Raw genomic sequence first — 19,490 nt, forward strand, 5'->3', positions numbered from 1 at the left:
AAATAGCTGGGCATGGTGGCAGGCGCCTATAGTCCCAGGTGTTTGGAGGCTGAGGCAGGAGAATGGCGTGAACCCAGGAGGCAGAGCTTCCAGTGAGCCGAGATCATGCCACTGCACTCTAGCCTGGGCGACAGAGCAAGACTCTGTCTCAAAAAAAAAGGATAGGGTTTTGCCATATTGCCCAGGCTGGTCTCGAACTCCCGAACTCAAGCGATCCTCCAGCCTTGGCCTCCCAAAGTACTGGATTACAGGTGTGAGCCACCCTGCCCAGCTAAACACAACCATTCCATAAACATTTGTTGAGGGGCTACTATGTGCAGCCCACTGTGCTAAGGACTGGGGACCAGGCACAGTCCCTGCCATTGTGGGGGACTCTCTCCAGTAGTGAGAGATGGTCCTTGGGTGATAGATGTGCCAGCTCTGGTCAAGCATTTCCAGTGCACTATTTCACTGAATCCTCATGAGGTAAGTACTAATTTTATACTCATTTTGCAGGTGAGGAAACTGAGACCTCATGAGACTAAGTAATATGACGAATGTCCTACAGTGAATAAGCAGCAGATTTGAACCAGATCTGTCCAGCTCAAAACACCCAATCTCCTCTACAAATGACAAAATCTGATTCACCAAACTGTAATACACTTGCCCTTGTCTTAAAATTACTGTCAAGCTACAGAAAGGAACCTCACTACTCTGGTGGGAGATGGGGGTACTCCTGGGGAGTGGAAGGGTTGGGAAGGCTTCACAGAACTATGTTTGTCTGAGCCTCTACTGTCTCTTGAACCAGAATGTGGTCCCATCATGGGCTACAGGTAAAGGAAGGGGCAAGGCAGGCAGAGGGGTCACCCAGAGACACAGGCACATGGGTCTGGCCAAAAGCTCTCAGCCACACTGGAGTTCCTGCCTCTTATGTCTTTACAGTCTGGGCCTGCTTCTGCACTCATACCTTTCTCCACATTTTTATACCAAACGAAAAGGGGTTAAGAAGAGAAGACCCAGCTGGGCACTGTGGCTCATGCCTGTAATCCCAGCACTTTGGGAGGCCAAGGCGGGCAGATCACTTGAGGTCAGGAATTCGAAACCAGCCTGGCCCACATGGTAAAACCCCGTCTCTACTAAAAATACAAAACAGTTAGTTGGGCGTGGTAGTGCGTGCCTATAATCCCAGCCACTTGGGAGGGTGAGGCAGGAGAGCTGCTTGAACCGAGGAGGTGGAGGTTGCAGTGAACCAAGATCGGGCCACTGCACTCCAGCCTGGCCAACAGAGCAAGACACCATCTCAAAAAAAAAAAAAAAAAAAAAAAGAAGAGAAGACACAAAATGGCCTTTGTTAGACCTTAGAGCCAGTGGCTTTTCAGGACCTTTCCTTCTCAGAAAGGAGCAGGGAAGAGTTACAGCTTTCCTCCTAGACTCAGTCACAGTCCCCAAATGCAGAATGCAAAGAGAGTTTCTTTTCTTTTTCTTTCTTTCTTTCTTTTTTTTTTTTTTGAAACAGAGTCTTGCTCTGACGCCCAGGCTGGAGTGCAATGGCTTAATTTCAGCTCACTGCAACCTCCGCCTCCCAGGTTCAAGTGATTCTCCTGTCTCAGCCTCCCGAGTAGCAGGGGCTACAGGCACACGCCACCACGCCCGGCAAATTTTTGTATTTTTAGTAGAGATGGATTTCACCATGTTGGCCAGGCTGGTCTTGAACTCCTGACCTCAGGTGATTCACCTGCCTTGACCTCCCAAGGTGCTGGGATTACAGTTATGAGCCACTGTGCCCAGCCCCAAAGAGTTTCTGAAAGCAAAAATGTCACCCCAGGAGGGGCAATTTTCTACATTCCATTTTTACAGAATCTTCTCCATTGAAGATAAAATATGAACTAAATGAGAGGTATACACAATGCTTCAACAGGACCCTGGTGGTTCCTAACACATAAGCTTCCCATCTTCATGAAAAAAAACAAAACTAAACCCTGCAGTGAGCATTAAGTGCATTTTATCTCCCACAAATTTATAGCCTACTTGTAAAGAAACAAAGTTAAGCTGAATTAAGCTGCAGCCTCTGTGCTGTGAGGCCCTGGCTTTCCTTTGCTTGGCTGATAGCATTTGCAGGAGGGTTGCCGAAAAACCACCAGGAAAAGCTAGTTGGGCCAGTGCTTGCAGCTTCTTTAATTCACCACAATTTGGGAAGTATGTGGATGCTGCTGGGGAGGACAGACTCAGCTTAGAGTTCAAAAGGAGAACGTTCTGCTGAAACTGGAGTTTTATCCCCTACCGGCTGAGTGTGTCGGAAGGAGACAATGAATGACTATGAATGCCCAAGCCAGGCATGAGGTGGTACCTCATCTCAAAGGTGAGCTTCCCTGCTACCCAGCCTCGGATGCCAGAGGAGCATCCTTCCTAGGTGGCCTGGAAAGGCAGTCTGGTCTGGGGTTGAGACCTAAGTCCAGGCTCAGCACTCCCACTCTTCCCCGAATTCTCAGTCTGCCAATTCTGGCCATGTATATGTTTCAATACCAGCTGCCTGGTCACTTGCCAGGAAGGGTCTACTCCTCCAGCTATTATGCTATGGCATCTGGCAGGCAGGGCCAGATGACTTTTCACCCTGTCCTTTCCTCTAGGAGGTTTGGAATGGGCTCACAGCTCAAAATGTCATGCCAAAATAGTTGAGGGGTTTGTCCCATGAGATGTGCTTAGCACAGCTGTGCTCACCACACAGGCGCACTCCCACCCACTAATGTTAGCTTGCAGCCTCTCTGCAGCCGCTCCTGGCAAGAGGTTAACCCCAAAGCCCTAGTTTCCACAAGGAAGGGAATGCATTCCCCATGGGTGCCAGATGGCTCCACTTTGCATCCTATACAATATTGCAACATAGAGAGCCACCCCCATTGGGAGGCTGAGGCTACAGAACGGGAAGAAGCATTAAAGGGTAGTGGCACATTCCAACGAATCCAGGCCAGATGTACGTGAACTCTGTGAACCCATGTGTAAAAACACAGGTACTTACCATTAATCTACCTTAATAATAGTCTTATAATCATTTAAATGATGATAGCAATAAAAAACAGTAATCTCTGATACCTCAGTGCTTACTGCATGCCAGGCGGGCACTTTGCTAAGCTTTTCACACATTTTTTATGTAACTCTCTGTGGTGGACCCTAGCATTATACACATCTTTCAGGCAAGAAACTGAGGCTTAGGGAGGCTAAGGAACTTGCTGGAGGGTAAAGAGTCTAATAGCAGAGCCGGAAGTTAGATGCAGCTGCCTGCCTCCAAAGTGCTGTCTGACCTTGTTTTCTAGGATAGGAACCCTCAGACTCACCTGATAGCTCGTTGTGTTGAATTATGCAGCAAACACATATGCAGTGCCGAGGGTGCCTCATGCAAGGTATCAGGTGCTGGGTAACCAAGAGCCATGCCCTGCAAATCTAACATTCTCTAAGAAACAAGATCATAGCTTATTCTCTTAGCCAGAGGCCAAGACCAACTCTCTATCAAAATGGCCACAAACACATATCTAAGCAAACATTTCTAGAAAGACAACCTAGGATCATGATGTCCAACTTCCTGATCCTACAAGGTACACAGTGAGCAGACAGGAGCCCGTGAATGGTTTACTCCTCAGGTGTGTGCTGGGCCCTGGGCTGGTACTCAACAAACCATATCTGTCGCTCACTTGCCCCACATCAACCTACTTACCTACCCACTTAACCATTTACCCCAAACCTCTTTCTAGCGGAGGAGCCTGTACCCAGCATGTCCTCAAAGCTCATCTCAGCTCTTCCCTCGTGGGAGAGCCCTCGGCTTCTCCTTCTAAGTACCTGCCTGGGTGCACATTTGCTGCGTGGCTGCTGAGCTGGCTGTGGGGATGGAGTTGCCCAGAAGACCCCCTGCAGCTCAGGGACCTTGTCCACAAAGTCTCCACTGCAAGCTGACTTTGTGTAGGGTGTGCCGTGTTTCGTCTCATCTTCTCCCCACTGAAACCCTCCTTTACCCCCAGGAGACGTTGTCAGCCCCATTTACCTGCAAAGAAGGTGAGGCTTGGGGCAGTCCTAATAGCACCCAGCATCACTCTCAAGTGGGAGCCGGGATTTAAACTCCAGCCACCTACCAACCCCAGCCTCCAGCTTGATCTCATCGTAAGCCTCATTTCTCCTCCCTACTGCTCCCAGGGCCCTCTCCCTCCGCTGGGGCAGCTTCAGAGGTCCACTCTTCTCCCACCAAGTACTCCTGGCCTGAGAACTGAGTGCTGACCGAAATCCACTGTGCATTGGGGTCCTCACTAGGCCCACCCTGCCCACTCTCAAGACATAGACTCCCTTCCCCTGAGTTTCTTCTTCTTTCTTCCTTTCTCCTCCTTCTCCTCCTCCTACTCTTCTTCTTTTTCTTCTTCTTCCTCCTTTTCTTTGAGACAGTACCTCACTGTGTCACCCAGACTGCACCTAGGAGTACAGTGGTGTGATCTTGGCTCACTGCAGCCTCGACCTCCTGGGCTTAAGCAATCCTCCCACCTCAGCCTCCCGAATAGCTGGGACCACAGGCATGCACCACCACATCAGGCTAATTTTTACTTTTATTTTTATTTTTGTAGAGATGGAGTCTCACTATGTTGCCCAAGCTGGTCTCTAACTCCTGAGCTCAAGCGATCCTCCCATCTCAGCCTCTCAAAGTGCCAAGATTATAGGTGAGAGTCACCACGCCCAGCAACCGGGAAAGTTTTTATTCCTAAACACCCTTGGCCAGGCTTGCAAAAGGGCATTAAGAGCATCTGTAACTAGACCTGTTCCAGTGCCTTCCCTGAAAAAAGAAACACTTTCACAGTCTACATCTGAGTCATCAGGCTGCTAAAATATTCAACACTGGACAACTTAATAGGCATTAAGAAAGTAGAGAAGAAAGAAGGGGCTGAGATGCTGTTAAGCTGGGGCCTGTTCTGCATCCTGCCAGGTTTTCGGGACAGGAACAGTGCAGAGACATCAATGGAAAAACCGTATGTCTGCCCATTTGGGCTCCCTCCCAGTCTGGTGAGGGGCACTCTCTTTTTTTTTTTTTTTTTTTTTGATACGGACTTTCACTCTGTCGCCCAGGCTGGACTGCAATGGCGCGATCTCGGCTCACTGCAACCTCTGCCTCCTGGGTTCCAGTGATTCTCCTGCCTCAGCCTCCTGTGTAGCTGGGATTATAGGCATACACCACCATGCCCAGCTAATTTTGTATTTTTAGTAGAGACAGGGTTTTACCATGTTGGTCAGGCTGGTCTTGAGCTCCTGACCTCAGATGATCCACCAGCCTCAGCCTCCCAAAGTGCTGGGATTACAGGCGTGAGCCACCATGCCCGGCCGGTGAGGGGCACTCTTGTAGGTGTGGCCACTGGGTGGTTTGTGGGCAGGGAGGGTTTACCACAAGTGCTGCTGTCAGGAGCCAGTTCATTGGGCCATCCAGGGCTTCTTACAATGCCAGCTCAGATATGGGTCTGCAGGCCTGGACGTGCGGTCCCATAGTGAAGCCAAGCCCCCAGGTGCAATGCGAGACCTCCTTAGGTGCAGGAAAGACACCTCCTGCTCATCCGCATTACTGAGCAGATGTGCCATGAACACACCTCAGCCTCCACTCCAGAGACACAACCACTTGGTCTCCCCACTTACAGAGCCAGCCAGCGAGGGGAAGGGGGCTTAATACTCACCAAGCACCACTAGGTGCTTGAGAAACGTCCAGGGCGTCACACACAGAGTCTCACCAAACCCACTGGCTCTGATGGTGAGGATTAGCCTCTGATGTAATGCAAAGAAACACTGGCTTCCAGTTGGGTTGTCCTGTGTGGAAGCCATAGCCCCATGTGGGTATTTCACTATAAATGTTAATTAGTTGAAATTAAACAAAATTAACAATTTGGTTCCTTAGTGGCACCAGCCTCATTTCAAGTGCTCGCTGGCAGCCTGTGGCCAGCAGCGACCATATTGGAGAATGGAGACACAGGACATTCGTATCACTAAGAAGTTTCAGTAGACAGCATTGCCGTAGGGAACAGGGCGCCTCCCCAGGACACCACCTGGCTAGTAAGAGAATGATCAGCGTTCTGAACGTACATCTGATGTCTGAAAAGCCTTGAGGTTCTAGTCCTAGTTCCAGCTCTTATTAGCTTTTTGACCTTGACCAAGCCATGTCACCATTGGGAGCCTCCATTTCCTCATCTGGAAAAGGGGTACACAAACAGCACCCACCTATGGGTTGAAGTGAGAAAGAACCATGCTGCTGCGGTGTGGAAGTGCATTGGCCCAGAGGGAGAAATAAATGAAAGGAACTTACACAGAGCACTTGTGGCAGGCACTCTCAATAAAGTGGCTCATTTAATTCTAACAGCACTGTAAAGAGGTACTATGTCACCCCATTTTACAGGTGAGTCAAATGCCTTGCGAGGCGATGCCCCCAGGATCACAGAACTAGAACCTGAGCCCTGTCCACTCTGAGGCCTGTGCTTGTCGCACCCTAGACCTCAGAATCACATGGTCTTTTCTCAAAAACCTAGAAGTAGAACTGGGGTGGCCGGTGTTGGTGAAAGGAGGAGCCCCATCCCCCTCCTGAGGAGGGTCCCCAGTTCAGCATAGGCATCTGGGGGGGAACCTGCCATCAGGGGCCAGAACTCAGGTCTAGCTCTGCAGCTAGTTAGCCCCCTAGCTCTATCCCCATTCCGAGCCTCAGTTTCCTCCTCCATAAAGTATGGGGGGGCGCTCAATAAGAATGCCCCCACATTTCCTTCCAGCTCTCACCAGCTACAGTGTAAAATATTCACTTCTCAAACATTGCTGCTGAAACAAAACCCAAACCCAGGTCAAACACAGTGGCTTCCACCGGTGGCCGTAATCACAGGTTCCCAGAAAGGAGCAGGTCAGCCTGGAGACATTCAATTTGGGAAATCACCACCTTGACCTGAATGAAACTGGCCCTTGACTTTGAAGTGGTAGTGAGCGGCTCTTCCATGCTATAGGTTCAAGTGCAGCGTGAACAGGGGACAAGGGGGCAGACAGGCTTCCAAGCTCTGGAGAGCCAGAAGCCAAGGTGGTGGTGTGCCTGTCCCAGCCACCTGGAGACAGAGAATCCAGCCCCTGCCTCCAAGGAGGCTGCTGCCCTTTGTGCAGGTGCTTCATGAACTCAGTTTCTAAAGAGATATGGAGGGTTGGACATGGTGACTTATGCCTATAACAACCCCAGTGCTTTAGGAGGCCAACGTGGGAGGATTGTTTGAGGCTGGGAGTTTGAGACCAGCCTGGACAACATAGTGAGATGCCATCTCTACAAAAAATTTAAAAATTAACTAGGTGTAGCGGCACGCACCTGCAATATCAGCTACTTGGGAGGCACAGGGGCTGGAGAGTTGCTTGACCCCAGGAATTGGAGGTTAGAAAGAGCTATAATCTCACTAAGGCACTCCATCTTAGGAGACAGAACAAGACCTTATCGCTAAAAATAAATAAATAAAGATACTTGAAGCTTTTCCAAATGACAGATTAACCTCTCAGGAAATTCATTTTACTTATGAAACACAGATGCTTCGGAACATAAAGGCTGCATTTTCAAAGGCTCCTTGACTTTTGTATATGATTGTTTATAGTGACTGAAGCTATTGATAAGACACCAATTTGTAGAGGCTTTAGCTTCCTAAGTACATTTGAATCTGTGATCTCATTTCACATAATGAGCTCCTTGTGGGCAAAGCAGGGTTCGTGGAGCCCCCAACTTGACAGACAGAAATAGCCTCAGAGACGTGGAAGGGCTGGAGACAGACACTCATCCAGTTCCTGCGTTGACAGATTCCTGCAGGATCTGTTATCATTTCATTTGGAGATCTTGGGCATTGCTTCCTTTTGCTTAATTTCCAGGATGCTTTTGAAGAAATACATTTCAAATTACAAGAGTAGTTACCGTTGTAATCATACACTTACCATATACCAGGCATTATCCTAGGGGCTTTGGAAACATTCCAATTTTATCCGAACCCCAATCCTAAAAGACAGATGTTATCTTCCCATTTTATAGAGAGAGAAACTGAGGATGGAAAAGTTAAGCAGCTTCTCCAAGGTAGCGAAGCCAATAAGAGGCCAATGAGATGTGAATGCATGTGTCTAACTTAACTGCCTCCCATTTGAGAAGAGTATTGCTGTGACATTACCAAGTGTCGATTTCCTATGTCATATAAAATTGGGGGTGAGGTCTGTTGTCCTGGCTTTGTCTGCTAAGAGAACTGTGCTTGAATGTTGTTTTCTCTTTTCCTTAATTTATACAGTTGTGGCCACCCTGTAAAAGCTTATTCTTAAACTTGAAAACATGGTGTCACAGCTGGTAATTTTAGACAGGAGTGGAGAGAGAAGGAAGAAACAGAGACCAAGTGGGAAGAAGGCGTGGGAGGAAGAGAGAGCAGCGGCTCCAGTGAGGCTTTCAGGTCCAGCCAGGGCTTCCTTGACGGGAGGCCAGCTGTCCTCTCTGTCCTCCCTCCCTCCACTTTTCAATCCAATTGCCCTTCCACATTCAGCCTAGGTTTACACAAAGACCCTAAGCATCTGGGAACAATTTAATTCTCTTAAAATCCACTAATACTTGAAAATACCTTTCCAACCATTTCCCTAAATGGAAAAAGAGAGAGAGAGAGAGAGAGAGAGAGAGAGAGAGAGACTCCTTTTAAACACATATTCAGCAATGACAAGCTTGGTGATATCCAAATTAATCCAGAACTACATGTCTGAACATTAGTGCTATATAACCAAAATGCCAAATTCTAGACTTCCCACTAACAGGGAAGATAGTTGTATATGTACATAGGTGAAATTGATTCAAGCACCTTTTGCAAAACAACCTGAAACTAACATGAGGCTATCTCTGAGTCCCAGGCTCTTCCACAGGGAGGATCATACAATGTACAGAAATGCACAGCCAGTCTCTGTACGTTCCATTCTATACATTTCTATACATTGTGAGTGCCTGCTTCTCAGAGTGAGAAGAGTGCCTGCTTCTCAGAGTGAGAAGAGTGCCTGCTTCTCAGAGTGTGGGACACACAGACCCCCATGGGTGTGAAGTATGGCTGGAGGTAGGCAAAGCCACGGGATATCCATACCACATCCATTAGCAATGCCAATTTGACTTCATAAGATGGACAATAAAGCACTAAACAAATTTATGCTATCTTCCTGGACATGTGTATGAGATTAGGTTATCAAACTAGCCTGTCACTAAAATAGAAAAACACACATTTCTTAGATATTGAATCTGATATGTGGTATCAGCCCTATTCAAATCGGTAGAATCTTCAAAATGCAATCCACAGAAGCATATCACCTGATAACTAGCAAGATCATAAAAAACCTGATTTTGCTTTGCTTTGTTCTGGAGGTAACTTGAAACAGTATTTTGATGGTGAAATACAATATAATATGGTACACAAAGATACTCAAGAGTGTTACAATGAAACACAATCTCAAAATTTTAACTTGTAGCAGATCACTCTGGGCTGTGCAGTATGGGGTATGAAAGAATTCACTCTCCTCGGCCATTGAAATATTTTAGCAGAGAAAGAATTCAACACTGGGAAAGAAAGACAGTCAGGTTGAAGTTTCAACCTCAGGAGAACAGACTGAGATCCCAAAACCATCTCCACACTGAAGAGAGATATAATCATGCAGGTCACTGCACCAGAAATGACTATCACAGAACAACAGGGAATCTAACACCCACTGGGCACCAGAACGGGCATGCTCTGGCACTTGAATCAAGGATCTCATTTAACCCTCATGGCAATTCTTCGAGGCAGGTACAACTGTTGTCATCCCCATTCTACAGAGGAACAAACTGAGGTTAGGTATGTAATTAGTAAGGAGCAGAGCTGGGGTGTGAATTCAGAGACCTGTCCCTGAAATTCATCGCCACCACAGCTCCTGGCAGTGTCCACTGAAGTCTGGCCACCCAGCCTCCCCCAGACTGCTGCTGACTGTCACCATCAAAGACAACACCTGCCCCTCCCAGGAAGTACAGCCCCTGGCCTGGCAGGACTTCCTCCGAGACCTGTCCAGGTCTACGGACACGGCTTCCTCATGGTGGATGGGTTCACAAGCACGAAGTTCAGAGCCTCTGCCTCAAGAGAAAGAAGCATTCCCAACCTGGCAGGCTGGATGAGAGAGTCCAATCTGAATTTTTTCCAAAAACTCTCAACCAATGTTAGGAAGCCTTTTCCCCAAGAGCCCAAAGTACAGGGAAGGGCAATTTTTTACAACCCTATTTCCTTCAAAGACCAAGGAAAAGCAGCTTCTGGAGGCAAATGATCCAAATAGAATGTGAGCCAGGTATTCAAAAGCCACATATGACATTTTTTAAATTTTGGGAGCCACATTAAAAAAAAAAACAGAAAAAAAGAAATAAGTGAAGTTAACTTTAGCCCAATAGATATTTTAGCCCAACAGATCCAAAATATTATTGTTTTGCATATAATTAACATATTCAAAATGACTAGTGATGTATTTTCTTTTTTTCGTCCTAATTTTCAACATTGGGTGTGTATTTTACACTTACAGCCCATCTCCATCCACACGTAGCCAGGAGCTGCTATACCAGACCGAGCAGCTCTAGAGAGTACAAAAGTCTCAGCAGGAACAAAGTGAATTGGAACACCATCAGAACCTAAATTTCCACTGCTGTTAACACCATAATCAGTCATGCAACTTCAGCCATGAAGATCTGTTTCTAGGCTGGGTATGGTGGCTCACGCCTGTAATCACAGCACTTTGGGAGGCGGAGGCAGAAAGATTGCTTGAGCCCAGAGTTCAAGACTAGGCTGAGCACCATGGTGAAACTCCATCTCTACAAAAAATTAAAAATAAGCTGAGCATGGTGGCACACACCTGTAGTCCCAGCTACTAGGGAGGCTGAAGTGGGAGGATCCTGGGGTGGTCGAGGCTGCATTGAGCAGAGATTGTGCCACTGCACTCCAGCCTGTGTGACAGAGTGAGACCTTGTCTCAAAATAAATAAATACATGAATAAATAAATAATTTTTTAAGGATTTGTTTTAGTTTTAAAGAGTTTTGACAGCACTAAAACATTAAAGAGTGTTTTGAGGGCACTAAAATCTGCTAAAATGAAAATATACTAAAATACGAAATAATAATTGGTAGGTATTCTGGTTGTGAATTTTTCTCCATCTACTTTCCGTTTTTTTTTTTTTGAGACAGAGTCTTATTCTGTCACCCAGGCTGGAGTGCAGTGGCGCGATCTTGGCTCACTGCAAGCCCCGCCTCCCGGGTTCACGCCATTCTCCTGCCTCAGCCTGCCAAGTAGCTGGGACTACAGGTGCCTGCCACCACACTCAGCTAATTTTTTGTATTTTGTAGTAGAGACGGGGTTTCACCGTGTTAGCCAGGATGGTCTAAATCTCCTGACCTCGTGATCCGCCCACCTCGGCCTCCCAAAGTGCTGGGATTACAGGTGTGAGCCACCTCACCCAGCCCTTCTCTATCTACTTTTCTATACCTCACAGGTATTCTGGAAAAAATCGATAATTTATAATACTACTTTATAAATTTTAATTGTACAATTTAAAGTAATTAAAACAATGAGTACAATATTTATTGTACTGCTATATGTCTGGCCCTGCGTTCTTCAAGAAGGTGCTAACATGTCTAAGGACTCTGAAAGAAGGCCCTGATATGGTCATTTTTGGGGTGGGGAAGACTTTTCCAAGCTAGACAGATACTTCTCCTGCCCCTGAACTGGGAATATAAAAAATACATAACAGCAAAGGCTGCAGGAAATTGTACCCTAAGTCAGTAGCAGAAAAGGGTGTCAAATGCAGATTAAACTGGCATCTGTTTGGCCAGCACACGCCCACATCCACATTGGCCCAGAGCTATGGGAGTCACTACTGACAGGCAGCAGAGGCAGCTGGGTGTCAGTGGAAGTGTTCAGACTCGAAAAACAGGTGATCGTGCATTCTTTCCGAACGTGCAAAATATGAATCAGATCATTTATAAAATGCCTGCAGCTGTTTGGTAGGGTACACAGGTACTAATTTAAAGTCTGATTCCACCCTACTCATACACACAAGTGTATATGCATGTGTGTGTGTGCACACACAGCACCAGAACAGCCAAAGGCCTAGGGAGGCGGAAAGTTTGTTCACTGTGTGTCTGTGTACGTGCACAATATCTCCATCTCCCCAAAAGGATGAAACTTTGAGCAGCAGTTTCTGCACAACACTAGGTGGCATTTCACGTAGAAAAGAACAGGCAGGCACACTGCAAGTGCGAAAGTCACTTGTTCATGGTTACATTTACACTCCTTGAATCTGGAGATCTCCTGGAGTGTGACTGCTGTTGGTGAGCCATTCCTGCTTCGCAGACAAAATCAGCATTGAACCCATTTGCATCAAGACGTAATGAACTAGATGAGCGGGTGCCTAGAGATGATGCAGCAGGTATGGGGCTGGGGTATGATATCTAGGGGCTGTAGGGTTTCTTTCTGTGGGGATGAAAATAACCTGAAATTGATTGTAGCCATGATTACACACTGTGAATATACTACGAGCCACTGAATCGTATGAGTGAATTATATGGTATGTGAATTGCATCTCAGTAAAGATTTTTTCTTTTTTGAGACAGGCTCTCTGTCACCCAGGGTGGAGTGCAGTGGCACAAACACGGGTCACTGCACCTTCACCTTCTGTGCTCAAATGATCAATCCTCCCAACTCAGCCTCCCAAGTAACTGGGACTATAGGCACATGCCACTGTGCCTGGCTAATCTTTGTATTTTTTCTAGAGATGGGGTTTCACCAAATTGCCCAGGTTGGTCTCAAACTCCTGGGCTCAAGTGATCTTCCTGCCTTGGCCTCCCAAAGTGTTGATATTACAGGCGTGAGCCACTGTGCCCAGACTGACTTTTTAAATTTAAGGTAATAAATTAAACTCAAGTATGAAAGCAACTCATTCAATCCCTTTTCCAACAACGGAGCTTTTAGTCATCCCAGGTACTGCTGTACCTGTACATAAAATGGGAATGGCCATTTGCTTCTTTCTTATGTAAGAACTCGGGCTGTATAAGGACTACTCTCCTTTACAAAACATCCAGTGTGTCTATATCTAAGGAAGCCACCATGGACTTCCAAAGACCAATATCTTTCACTGACCTTTCTGTTCCTTCTGCACCTCTGGTCTCATCTGAAGTAACTTTATCCATGACTCTTGGAGCATCCTTCTTAGGAACCAAAAGTAAGATGGATGGGCCAGGCCTGGGGCTCTCTCTGGGATAATGAAAGAAAGCAATTGATAGGATATTGTAGATAGCAGGGCATTTCTCCCCATGTCCTACTGAAAAAAACAGATTTCCCAATTAAAGTTTTAAGTGGCTACTACAAAAAAAAATCCCTAGGATAAAGGGCCCCCTGCCTAAATAAATCCAGATTCAAAAGCAGATGTATCTGGACTCCAGAAAAACATATGACTGACTAACCTACCACCTAATAGTGCACAGCCAGTCAGTAAACAGTTGATACTTTGCCAGTGGTTTAAGTTAGATGAATTAAGGAACACAAGAAAAGGAACATAGTCAACAACTCCCAGCCTCCAACCATGGTTCTCACATTTTTCAGAGCCTCAGGACATCCAGAGGGGGTAAGCAGGTTCATTTAGCAATTAGATATGGAAAACTCAGATTTTAGAAAACAACTCGCCTATGCAACTGACTCCTAAACATCAGGCTGGGAATCACCTTTGAAACTGACCACACATTCCCATGGGAATTTTTTCATTTAAGTACCTGTCAGCGTGGAGCTCTTCTGGAGCCAAATGTTGCAGCTTTGGGTCATGAGTTTCATCAGGTTCTGGAGGTGAGGAGACGCACACCTTCCTGTCCCCAGCTGGACCGGGGCACTCAGGCCCTGGCTGCTCCTCAGCCTGCTGGGGCCTGGCTGGGTTGTCCCCATGAAGGGCAGCTGTACCCTCCATCCCCTGAGCCTTGTCAGAGCAGGCTGGGTCCTGAGAGCTTCCTGGCAGTGCCAAGTCATCAGCCACAATGGAGAACGCCCTCGTAGTACCTGCTTCAGGCAGGTCACCGGACGCACATGCCTGTGTCTCAGCTGTGCTCAGGGTGATGTCACCCTCTGCTTCCCGAGCAGCGCCTGCCACCTTGCCAGGCTCCAGGGGAGTGTCTGCCACTTCTCCAGTTGGTGGTGCAGGGATGCTCTGGTTGCCCAGGGCATTTTGCGTTTCCAAAATGCCAGCAGTGACTCCGGGCCTCCTTTCACCCCCAAGCGTGTCAAGGGTCCTGGGTTCACTGTTGGCCTCAGGCACAGTCAAAACCTCCCCCTGGGGAGAAGGGGCTTCCAGGGCACAGGTGGACCTTGGCACATGTCCTGGAACCCCTGTGTGAGCAAAGTCCCCAGGACCATCTTCTCCGTGTGGACTGTCGCAGGCAGATGTTTCCTGGTGCTGCTTTCCAGAAAGAATTCTGTCTTGGGCCACGGCCTCTTCTCCATGGCTATGGGGAGCCACCTGGAAGGCAGCAGCTCTCTCCACAGGGAGCTCCTGAGTAGCTGCTGGTGAAGGAAGACCTGAAGCTAATTCCTGCCTGCTCCTCTCCGGCTGTGAGTGAGCCTGGCCTTCCAGGCCTGGCCAGGCTGCCCCAGGTCCCTCTGGCTTCTCATCTTCCCTCAGTGTGGGTTGGACACCTGCCATCTCCTTCCCCACACCGGCACCTGGCAAGTTCTGCTCCCAGGTCAGCCCTGCTGGACCCAGAAGCTTATCTGAAGCTGGATCCTGCAGAGCCTCATCCTGCAGGGAAATCTCAGCCTCTCCAGCCAACTCTTGCTTCTTCTCCACCTGGAGTTGAGCAGGAGGTGCAGGGAGAGGGGTGACATCCACTCCTGGAGGCCCATCTAGAAGCTTCTCTGGGCCCAATGGCCTGGTGAGGTCTTTACCCACTGCACTCATCCCAGCTCCTGCCTTTTCTCCAGGTTTGGTCACGGCTCCGAGTACAGGCTTCTCGAAGATCTTGGCGATGTGTTCCCTGAAGTCTGGGAAGCCAGCGAGGGTGGCGATTTGCTCGGAGCTTGTGTCCACACCACCTGATGTGCCCTGCCTTGGGTCCTGGGAGGGCTCTCCCATCCTCTCCATGCTGCCCTCTGTCTCTCCTGCTGCATCACCTGCCATGCCCTCCTCGCTGGCCTTGGCACCTGCACCCAGAGCTGTTGCTGCTTTCTCTTCCCCTGTTGCCTGCTTGCCCTTCGCCGGAAGTGGCATCCGGTCCAGGCATGGCATGGAGTCCACAGGTCCCTCAGTGGTTCTGGCTTTGGGGCTGCCACTGCTGGCTTGCACTGCAGAGATTTCCCCACCTTCAGCTCCTGGTTGCAAGAGGGGGGTGAGGGAGCCAGCAGACAGCTGCAAGGACACAGCATTTTCCAAGGCAAGCGGGGGCTCCCCTACAGGACAGGGGCTTTCGCCAGGAGCTCTGGGGCCTGCAGAGGAAACAGCTTTCACTCCACTGTCTTCTGCTCCTTTCTGGGCAGCACTGTCGATGTGCAGGTAAGGGGTGTCCGGAGCAGCCACTTCTGGTGGCCCAGACAACAGGAGCTCCTTTGGGTCTGGGACAGCCTGGTGTGTAGAAATATCCACGGTGCTCCTGGGAATCTCATCCAGCTCTCTGGCTAGCAGCAAGGCATCCTGGCAGCTGGCCGTGGGCTGCTCAGCTTGGCAGGGCTCGCGGAGGGCAGAGGTAGAAGTTTCCTCCCCGGAGGTAAGGTAGTGCTCAGTCTGAAGGAAGCCACCTCTCAAAGTAGCTTCTCTGGGTTTCTCTGGAGCCTGCTGCTTTCTTGAGTCTCCTGCATCAGCGCTGCCACCAGTCTCAGCAGTCCCCGCTTCACCACCTTGCTCCCCAGCTGATGGGAAACTTGCAAGAAGCTCTGGGGCCTCTGCATCCAAAGTGGTCGGGCACTCCATTTTCTGCTGCGGGGCCGGCACTAGTTGCTGCCTGTCTTCCTGGGTTTCATCACATCCCTCTGTCTCTGGGGCATCCTGGGTGGGTGTGACTCCGGGACTGGCGGGCACCAGGGCTGGCAGGCAGGGAACTGCATCCAGGAGAGCTACTGAGTCAGGCTGACAAGGTGGGGCCTTCCCTGTGTTTCCACTTGCCACCTCCCTCTTACTCAAGCCCCAGAGTGAGGAACAACCCTCAGCTGCTTCAGAAGCTCCTGCCTCCCTTTGCCATGCTGCTTCATGCTGGCGGCCTTCTTCCAAGGCATCGGTCAATGCCTGTTGAGACTTGTTTGGCCCCTGCCCAGTGCAACAAGTTTCCTTTCTGCTCAAGTTCCCTGCAAGAGAAAAGTCTTTTAAGACATCTGCTGCTGGAAGTGAGACCCTTGAGGACTGACCATCACCACATGCTCCCTCTGGCTGCTTCTCCCCTAGTGCAGGCAACTTCTGTCTCATTGGTGCTGACAATTCTGAATCTTCTGTTGGAGAACTCTCCCAAAGCGTGTCAGTGGGGGATGAAGTTGGAGTATCTGACAGGGTGCCTTTGGGGAGTTCACTTTGAAGTTCCGATCCCAAAGCCTGCTCCTGTCCTCCATGAGTGGGCAAGTTCATATCTTCCTGAGGTTCCACAGGTACATGGATTTGGGAAGAATCTGCTCCCTGGTCCTTAAAACCTGGATGGCTTGGAGAAGTCTCCTTCCCATTTTCAGGTGGCTGGGCCTGCTCCGTGAGCACGTCAGAGACTGATGCCTCTGGGTCTGCCTGCAATGGCTGGAGATGCTTCTCAGAAGATAGTAGGGGCCATTCGGATGCAGCTCCTCTTATCCAGCCTTCCCCATGGCAGGACGGGATTCTCTGCTGATCTTGGTCCAGGATGAGCGCCGTGAGCCCCAAGTCTGCTGCCAAGTTCTCCCCCTTGGGTGGATGTGGAACCCCAGCATGAAATTCCTGTTTCGATGCATCACACCCCGGCCCACGGGGTTGATCTGGGGATGTCAGCAAGCCCTCCCCATCACAGCTGCCCATCTTCCTTATTTCCAATGTGCTCTCACCTTCCTGGGCTTTGGGTGCAACCTCTGCAACAGGAGTTGGCAGAAAATCTGATTTTTCTGGTTCTAAAGTCAGGAAAGGCTCCATTCTTCCCAATCCTTCCCTGTTCTGAAGGGTGGCAGGACATCTGGGCTGTAATCCTGACCCCTCCCAGATGGCTCTTTCGGGAACAGTGGGCTCACCAGCTCCATCTGGCACAGGGGGCAGAACAGGGTCCTCCTCACCCAGCTTGTGTGGTAAGCCAGATGCATCGGCCTCTGCTGTCTGGGAGTGGGGCCCATCCGTGTGCCTAGCACCCCCCTTTCTGGGTGTCTGTGCTGAGTGTGAGCTGGGATGGTCTCTGCTCTCTGCATCACTGCTTGGCTTTGAAAGCTCATCTTTGCCTACTTCCGGATCACACTTGCTGCTGAAAGCCTCAGAGTCCTCTCCTTGCAGGTTCCCTGGGTCTCCACCATCAGGTGGCTCTGGGGCTTCCTCCTTTCCTCCAGGGCTGTCACCAGGTGATCTGCTTCCTTCTTTAGCCACGGCTTGGCTTGTGGCATCTTCATGGGCCTGGGCTCCATCCATTGGCCCCAGTGACCCTCTGGTACTTTCACTTGGTGCACTGGGAAGAGGAGGGGGTGGTACTCCTTGTTGGACCGCATGGCTTTGCTCCATGTTCGAGTGCTCTCCCCTTTCCTGGGGTGATGGGGCAGGAACCTCTCCAGGGCTCCCTTCTGGATGCTCTCCCTTGCTTCCAAGATCTGATGCTTGCCTCTCCAGTCCCACCAACCCTGCATCCACCACCTCTTTGGCTGCATCTGCAGAAACTAGCGTCCCGGCCTTGGAAACTGATTCCCTGGACAATGATCCGGGTCCTTCTATGGCAATAGGAATCTGAGCAGCTGGGAGTGAAGTGAGGCTTGAAGCTGGATGTGCTTCCTCAGTCAGAGTGAGCAGGGAGGGTTCAGGGCTCACAAGCAAACCCCCTTCAGGTCGGCCACCTGCTGCCACACAGACAACTTGACTGGACTCGGTTCCTTGCATCCCTATCTGTGGGTGACCCTGAACATCACTGGTATCCAAAGCCTCTTTCCCAGAGCCCCCAGCCCCTGGCACCAAGGCAGGACTTGGCGAGCCCCGGGGCAACTCTGTGTGTGGCAGATGTGCTCCCACTGGCTGCTGGCAGCTCTCCTGGGAAGTGGCATTCACTTCTGCTTCTGGGACAGCCCCCAAATTGCTCCTAGGGAGATGGCAGGCCCTGAGGAATTCCAAGTCATCTGTTAAATACTGAGGTGGCACCTCCCCTTGGCCTGTTACTCTGTCCGAGACTCTTGGGGCTGGATCTTGTGGGATCAGGGCCTTGGGTTTTAGGGGGGGCTTCTCCAAGACAGTTGAGCTTTCTGTGCCCAGCTGGGCTGCAGCAGGGGTCTCAGGGGCCACTTGCACAGAAGCCACCCCCTGCCTGGACTCTACAGGGGGAAAGCCACCTGCAGCCTCTTTCCCCTGGGATTCTAAACCACCAGGCTGGTCCCCCTTTCCACACAGCTTTGCCTTCACTGGCTCTGTGAGGGGTACTGGTGACATTCCAGGTGACTGGTCAGTGCCACTGGAGAAGGAGAAGAAGGATTTCTGTCCCTCTTCCTTCGGTTCTCTGTCTCTTCCAGCACTGGGGATGGCAGCAACCTCTTGGTCTTGAGTAGAGCTGTCCCTCTCACTGGGAAATGCTGCCGCGACGTCCCCCGGGGCATTTGGGGCAGGTTCCCTCCTGGGGGACTGAGTCTGAGGACCATCTTCAGGTGTCGCTGCTGGGCTTGCCAAGCAACCTTCTGGGGGACACTCAGCAAAGGGCATGGAGGACGAGGGGTGCTCTCGCTCCTGGGGTGGTGGTGGGCTGGGCAGTAAAGAACGTTCTGGCCCCCTGGCTCTCTGTGGGTCCTTCCTTGGCTCAGTCACCTCTGGAGACACAAGGCATGGATCCAGGCTGGCAGAACTCTCAGAAGCAGTGCAGAAGCCTCCAAGCCCAACGCTGCCAACCCTGAAAACATTTAATGTTTCATTGGTTATCATGGATGCCAAGGACAGAGCCACATTGCAGGCAGGTCACCCCCCACCATCCCCACAAAAGGCCACCAAGTGCCCAGACCACAGACACAGCATCCTCATGCAGCTCATTCCTCTCTGTGAGAGCCCCCTGTACCCCTCCCACAACCATTATGCATGCCCTCGTTTCCCCCAAAAACCACTGCAGGGCATCTCAAACACAGTGTGGACCTTCCATGCTGGTCAGCAGTGAGTACAGAAATGTGGCAACTCATTTATAATAGTCTAAAATGCGGGAAACCCAAAAAGGTTTTGTTTGTTTGTTTGTTTGTTTAAGACAGGGTCTTGCTCTGTCACCCAGGCTGAGGTACAGCAGCACAACGACAGCTCACTGCAGCTTCAGCCTCCTCGGCTCAAGCAATCCTTCCAC

General features: G+C 49.9%; 1 protein-coding gene across 11 annotated transcripts in view; it reads right to left on the minus strand.

Annotated features, from left to right (window-relative positions):
• Positions 1 to 19,490, minus strand: part of TACC2 (transforming acidic coiled-coil containing protein 2) — a 263,416-nt gene that overhangs the window by 158,674 nt on the left and 85,252 nt on the right. For all 11 annotated transcript variants that reach the window (XM_017872250.1, XM_017872246.1, XM_017872248.1 and 8 more), the window contains 2 exons: positions 13,779 to 19,055; positions 13,150 to 13,263 (listed from right to left, as the gene is read on the minus strand). In XM_017872250.1, coding sequence (XP_017727739.1) covers positions 13,150 to 13,263; positions 13,779 to 19,055 — 5,391 coding nt within the window. The remainder of the gene's footprint in view (positions 1 to 13,149; positions 13,264 to 13,778; positions 19,056 to 19,490) is intronic.

The sequence above is a fragment of the Rhinopithecus bieti genome, unplaced genomic scaffold, assembly GCF_001698545.2.
Source record: "Rhinopithecus bieti isolate Rb0 unplaced genomic scaffold, ASM169854v2 scaffold_6710, whole genome shotgun sequence".
Taxonomy (NCBI): Eukaryota; Metazoa; Chordata; class Mammalia; order Primates; family Cercopithecidae; genus Rhinopithecus; species Rhinopithecus bieti.